At 42.5% G+C, this 6757-nt stretch overlaps 1 protein-coding gene across 3 annotated transcripts in view; it reads left to right on the top strand.

Moving 5' to 3' along the window:
• Positions 1–6757, top strand: part of LOC116852485 (serine protease snake-like) — a 149963-nt gene that overhangs the window by 81715 nt on the left and 61491 nt on the right. For all 3 annotated transcript variants that reach the window (XR_004379783.1, XM_032832917.1, XM_032832916.1), the window contains one exon: positions 6331–6500. Coding sequence is in view for 2 of the 3 variants with exons in the window: in XM_032832917.1 (XP_032688808.1) it covers positions 6331–6500 (170 nt within the window). In the remaining variant the exon portion in view is untranslated. The remainder of the gene's footprint in view (positions 1–6330; positions 6501–6757) is intronic.

Genomic DNA, 6757 nt, shown 5'->3' with positions numbered 1-6757 from the left:
AAGGCTTTGCTGTGTGTTTGGTGGGATTGGCAGGGAATCATCCACTATGAGCTGCTCCCCTACGGCCAAACTCTTAATTCGGACTGTACTGTCAACAATTGGACCGTCTGAAGGAATCAATCGCCCAGAAACGGCCAGCTTTGGCCAATAGGAGAGGAATTGTGTTCCATCAGGACAACGCTATGCCACACACATCGATAGTGACTCGGCAGAAGCTCCGGGAGCTTGGTTGGGAAGTTCTTATGCATCCACTTTATAGTCCGGACCTGGCACCAAGTGATTACCATCTGTTCCGTCTATGGCGAATGATTTTGCTGGTGAAAAATTCGCCTCAAGAGAAGCTTGTGAAAATCGACTGACCCAGTTTTTTGCCAATAGGGACAAGGGTTTCTATGAGAGAGGCACAATGGAATGACCTTCAAAATGACAAGTTATCGAACAAAACGGTGCATATTTTATCTAAATCAGATCATTCTAACTATACTAAATAAAGCCTTCAATTTCATGCAAAAATAATGGATTTCTTTTTACTACACCTTATATATAAATATATATATATATATATATATATATATATATATATATATATATATATATATATATATTGCAACGCTTTTCCTCGCATAGTCGGCTCGCGGAGGCAGCGTTGACCAAATCTACGGCGATCGCTCAACGGAGTGAAACCCGGTTTCACTCCTACGACACTTGCGACTCCGGTCGATCTTCCGGAATTGGGCGCCAGGTACGGTCAGCCGTACCACCTTACTATTTTCTCTAACTTTATAACTTGTCGACCAGAGGAGCGTCGGTCGCCGGTACGACCCTTCGGCAGCTCAGCCGCCCTTTGGTAGAGGGGCTGGTTCGATCGCGGTCGGAGGTCCTTGAAGGAAGGATGGGGTTAACAATAAGACACGAGGGCTGTGATCTACTGTACCTGACACAGATTTATTTTCAGCTAATTTGTTACAGGTCTTTATGCGCGCTCGCGACAATGTTCCCTACGACAGTGGGTCGTCTCGATTACGACCTTCAAAGCTCGCGACAGTTATTTTCACGATTATTCGATACGGCGGTGTGTGCTCGTCCTCGGTTACGACGGGGACGGTCGACAACGTTACCTCGACGCGTGAGCTCTCCTCGCTAGCGAAACGGATGCGGTTCCCGTCACCTCCCGTGTGGGGGACGGTCGGGCCTCGGCCGTCGACGCGTCTCCCGATTCGCGACTCTAAAATAACCACGCTAAGGGCCGTTTTATGGAACGGACTCACCAAATCGTCGATCGGTCGCAGTTATCAGCGGGCAGCGGCGATCCTCTTCCGGGTCACACAACCAAACTTAGTCCTCGAGCGGAGTCGGCCTTACGGCGTTCGTCGGCGTCGTCGTCCTTGCTGATGCAGGTTGGTAGGCGTCACGTCCTTTACACCTTGCCGTTCCACTGCGAAAACACGAGAGCTCCCGCTGGTTTGCGAGGCCGGATTTTATTCTCAATTTGATCCCTCTTCTCACCAGTTGGCGACCTTTGATTGGCTACTTCTCCAGAGCCGTTTATCTGCCTTTGTTGCCTCGCTGTTTTTCTCTTCTTTGTTTGGCATAACGGCAGCTTATCAATTTGTTGTTTCCTTGGGCCTTGCATCTTCGATAGCCGTTATTTCAAGTTGCTTGTGGAGCCTCGCAGAGTCCGTGCTAGCTCAGCGGGCGCTCCGGGTCGCGGAGGATTCGCTGGCCGACGCTGTACTTTGGCCGCGGCTGTCCTCGTCCGCAGTGTCGATCCGCTACGCCCTTGCGGTTTCCTCGCGGCAGTTCCCAGTCTCCCTTTCTCTCTCTCTCTCAATCGGCGACTGATGTCAAGATCCCGGTAGCTCCGTAGTGCTGGCTCTGAAAGCATGTAGCCCTATCGGTTGCCCTTTCTAGCAGGGATACCCCCAAATTGCGGAAATTATTCATCTGATCTCCGGCTTCCAACCTGTCGTCTCTCTTCCTTTCCGCCCGTGGTCGCAGCTTCTTCTTCTCATCGACTCCGACGAGCGTCCGACGGTCGAACGAGCGTCACAAGACGCTCGTTCGACCATCCGCTCTTAATTTTAATATATTTTTCGCTATAGACGGGTGCGCATTCCCTCGCCTTACGGCTAGGACGCGACCCCCACACTTCAGCTCGGAAGCGCATTTCTGTTTCCTTAGCAACCCCCAGTGGCGGACGATCCTCAAAAATCGTCACGTCACAATATATCGAATAGACTATGTAAAATACTGGTCGAAATTAGGTTCGATGTTTACATTAGTGTGAAGATATGTTAGGTTAAAGATATGTTAGTGTGCAGATACAAAACTTCAAATTCAACGATTCCTAGATACCCTCTTCCAATGAACAGGTCCGCATATTTATGATTTAGAAATAGATAATACAACATATAGTGATTATATAATACGAAATAGAGTATCTACAGCAGATATGTATCTCGGAAATACCGAGCGGCGACGTCTCACACTACCGAGCGGACAGAACCAGAAACCAGCGGAAGCTTGAACGGCTATAACTTCGTAAGTTTTTTGAATTTTATAATCGTTCAAGACTCAAAATATGCGTAAAGGATAACGCTTTTAAAATATACAGTAAAAAAATGATTTTTTGAAATTTTCAGAGAGGATTACTCTCGTAACTTTTGAAGTTTTATGTATGTATCCTTCAATTTCCGGCATGCGAACATTTGGGATCTACATTCTGTAATTGTATTTAACATATTGTTTTATCTTTTGTATAACTTCGTTTTTTTTACAATGAGGAGGGTCCACGAATAAACCAAAATGGGTATGGCGACATTTAATCATTTTATAATGAATAAATTAATTCTTCCTCTCACATCGTATAGAGAGAACGGTTACTAATATTATTATTAGTTTTTTATCGCACTAAAACATGTGTTAAAACATTTATATTACTCTATTTTAATTTCTGATTTTTATCTAAAATGTTCCCTTTTTAATTGAGGGCCTTTTGTACCACACAACCTCGTCAGTAATGTGTATTCAAACTTGGGCTAGCAAGCGTGTTTCTCCCTTCACTTGTGCACACAGACTGTCCTATCTATTCGTGTGACGACGATCTCCGCATAGATATTTTTTTTAGGAAACCCATTGTTTACCACGAAGACCATTTTCTTACATTATCCATGTCCATGTACAACCAGATTTTTACCAGATTTACAAATACGAGTATGCATAAATTTTTATTGAAATATAATTGTCGCGTATGCATTTGTAGCGCACCGTACGAGCAAGCATGTTCTAGATTAGATATTATGCTTTGAAGACGCAACGTTTGTCACGAAAACCATATTTTATTTGTTCCTAAATAACTTATTTGATTTTTATTTCAATCTTTTTTCCCAAATTCGCTTTATACCGACTTGCGGACGTTTTTCCTGATTACAAATATTGTAATTATACCATAGAAGGAGGAGGGCGTATTAGATGATGGCGGGACGCCGTGCGTTCGAGACCTGCGTCTTTTTCGTTCCGGAGAGAGAAAAATATCGAGAGCACGGTTTGCTAGGACGGGACTCGAATCCTTCCGTTTGCCGGGCGACTGCTCTAAATTACTAAACTACCTGACGCTCCACGCTCATTTTCCTCTCCCTAGATAACGCTCAGAGATGCCGTTCGGAAGCGACATCTCTGGCACGATCCCGAGCGCACGGCGACTACAGAGAGAAACAATGTTATTGTGCCAGGTGGTACAGCTGTCAATCTCAAAGGCAAAGGTTGCTATCCTTTAAGACCTGCTGTCCATGTATGCCCGTCTCCACTGTTGCCCCTTCTCATCCGATGTAAATAATACAAATAAGTCCCGGGGTCGACATAAATTTTTTGGTAGTCCCCAGGTGCTTGGACGTAATGCATCTGGGGAATTTCACGATAGAAGGAGGAAGGCATATTAGGTGGCGGCGAGACATCGCAGTGTGCCAAAAAGCACATTTGGTGAACAAAATTCTGCCTACATTACAAATCTGCATCAATTTTGATGAAACTTTTTTTTAAATGTTTGTAAATAGTTCTACTATAATATCTCACTGTAAAAAATTTGAAAAAGTAAACATAACCCCCAAAAAATAACCTTAATTCTAATAACTCCATTACCTATTACCCTTAATTCGACCTCATACTTCATAACACTATGGTCCGAAACGCCATCACTCCAAACTTTATAGTCTCATAACTTTTAAACCTGATTACTCACGAGTTAAAAAAACTCCATAATCCTAAACTTCATAACTCGGTGACACTAAGCCTTACATTCCTGAACTCCATAACCTGAAAACCTGATTATGGTTTGAGGTTCTGAGTTTATGAATTCCGGGGTTATCACGTTATGGAGCTTAGAGTTTATGATTATGGAATTTAGGCTTATGGGGTCATAGACTTTACGAATATGAGACTTAGGATCATGCGATTATAGAGATTGTGGTTATGAGGTTTAGGGTTATTAAACTCGGGTTTAATCTAAATTCTAACTAATCTAGGTTTATGAGTTATGGTTTTGAATGATAGAGTACGAATCATAGTGTTATGAAGATTGATGTAATCGAATTAGGGGTAACAAGTAATAGAGTTTGGAGTTATTCTTTGGGGTTATGTTTGCTTTTTTCAAATGTTTGGCAATAAAACATTATACTAAATTATTCACAAGTATTTTAAAAAAAGTTTTATCAAAATTGATGCAGATTTGCGATGTAGGCAGAATTTTGTCCACCAAAATGTGCTTTTTGACACACTGTGTGCCGTGAGTGGTTCAATTGGACACAGTACAATTGGATACGTTGTAAATGGACACGTTGCAAATGGACACGACACTTGACACACGGTTCAATTGGACACGGTACATTTGGACACGAGACTTTTGGGCACAATTGCTTTTGGACACGAGAAAATACATGAGAAAATACAGACGTTCAATTACACCGTTCATTTAGACACCGTTTACTTGGACACAGTTCAGTCGGACACCGTTCAATTGGCAACTGTTCACTTGGACACAAAAGAATGCGCACTGTTCATTTGGACACCGTTCAGTTGCCTACTGTTCACTTGGACACAAAACGATGCATGCTATTTATTTGAACACCGTTCACTTGAATACCGTGAAATTGCTTGCCTGTTTACTTGGACACCGTTTAATCGTTCACTGTTCACTTGGAGACCGTTCATTTGGACAGTGTTCACTTGGACACCGTTCACTTGGACATCATTCATTTGGACACCGTTCAATTGCCTACCGTTCAATTGCCCACCGTTCAATATTAATAAAAAGATGCCTGTCTCTAGCGATATGGCTGGGGGGCTTTGCCTCCCAGACCCCTCGCACCACGGCGGGTGGGGGCCGCAGTCTTTTGTATGCTTAAGCACTGTGGACAATTGATCGGTGTCCAAATGAACAGTGGACAACCGAACGTGTTCAAGTGAACGGTGTCCAAATGAACGGTGTCCAAATGAACGGTGTCCAAATGAACGGTGTCCAAATGAACGATGTCCAAGTAAACGGTGTCCAAGTGAAAGGTGTCCAAGCGAACAGTGCGCACCCTTCTGTGTCCAAGTGAACAGTGGGCAATTGAACAGTGTCCAACTGAACTGTGTCCAAGTAAACGGTGTTCAACTAAACGGTGTCCAAATGAACAGTGTAACTGAATGTCATGTATTTTCTGTTGTGTCCAAAAGCAACTGTGCCAAAAGTCTCGTGTCTAAACGCATCGTGTCCAATTGAACCGTGTGTCAAGTGTCGTATCCATTTGCAACGTGTCCAATTGTACTGTGTCCAAGGGCGTTCGAAACCTGCGCGTCTTTTTCGTTCCGGAAAGAAAAATATCGAGAGCGCAGTTTATTGTAATTATAAAGCGATTCTTTTCATATTTTGGCCAAAATTTATTTTCTTCGTTTGGCTAGTTCGCGGCTCTCCGCGAGATGTTTCTAATGTAACTCCTGCAGATGCTTAAGCTTCTAAGCATATTTTTGAAGATTAGACGTTACTCCCAAGAGCATTCTGCAGTGCGCATTTTCTTTTATTTTATGCATCGCAGAAATTTTATATAACTTACAAATTGTGCTAGCAAACACCTAACTTAAAACTTTTTTTTTTATTTCGATGAAAAGATTATGTCAGTACAGTATGTTTCAATTAGTATTTTAAACATGAAAAAGCGCTTTCGGATTAGTTTAGTCTAAATGACGTAAATGCGAATATAGTTTTATAGACACTCCAACATCCTTTTAAGACCTCGATGATTTCTGGGATACTGCATGTATATGCAAAATTTTTATCGCGATTTGTGTGTGCAGAATCTGACATCGGTAGCAATGAGCTAATGAAAGTTCAATTGGATTATATATCTGAGGATGACTGTAAGAAAGCTTACGCCGAGGACCTTGGTTCTCGGCGATTACCTCAAGGCCTTATACCAAATCTACTTTGTGCTGGTGTAATGGAAGGTGGTAAAGATACCTGTCAGGTTTGTAACTTAATTTATCATTGAGATATATAACATATAGATTCATAACATAATTTCATAAGTATCTAATTCCATAAAAGGCAGAATATAACTAACAAAGAAATAATACGTAATATGACAGTTATTAATGATGTTAAGATTACATAACTTTTTTTCATAACAGTAGGTATAGAAGACCAGTTCTAACCCTGGTCTTCCGAGAGGGGTCCGAGGGAGGGCTACCGAAAGTTCGGGGATAACGTCACGCAATGGGGGGG

This window comes from Odontomachus brunneus, unplaced genomic scaffold (assembly GCF_010583005.1).
Source record: "Odontomachus brunneus isolate Ranch 3 - 2012 unplaced genomic scaffold, Obru_v1 Obru_scaffold_229, whole genome shotgun sequence".
Classification (NCBI taxonomy): domain Eukaryota; kingdom Metazoa; phylum Arthropoda; class Insecta; order Hymenoptera; family Formicidae; genus Odontomachus; species Odontomachus brunneus.
The sequence above is the reverse complement of the archived record's forward strand: the minus strand, read 5'-3'. Positions and strand labels throughout refer to the sequence as shown.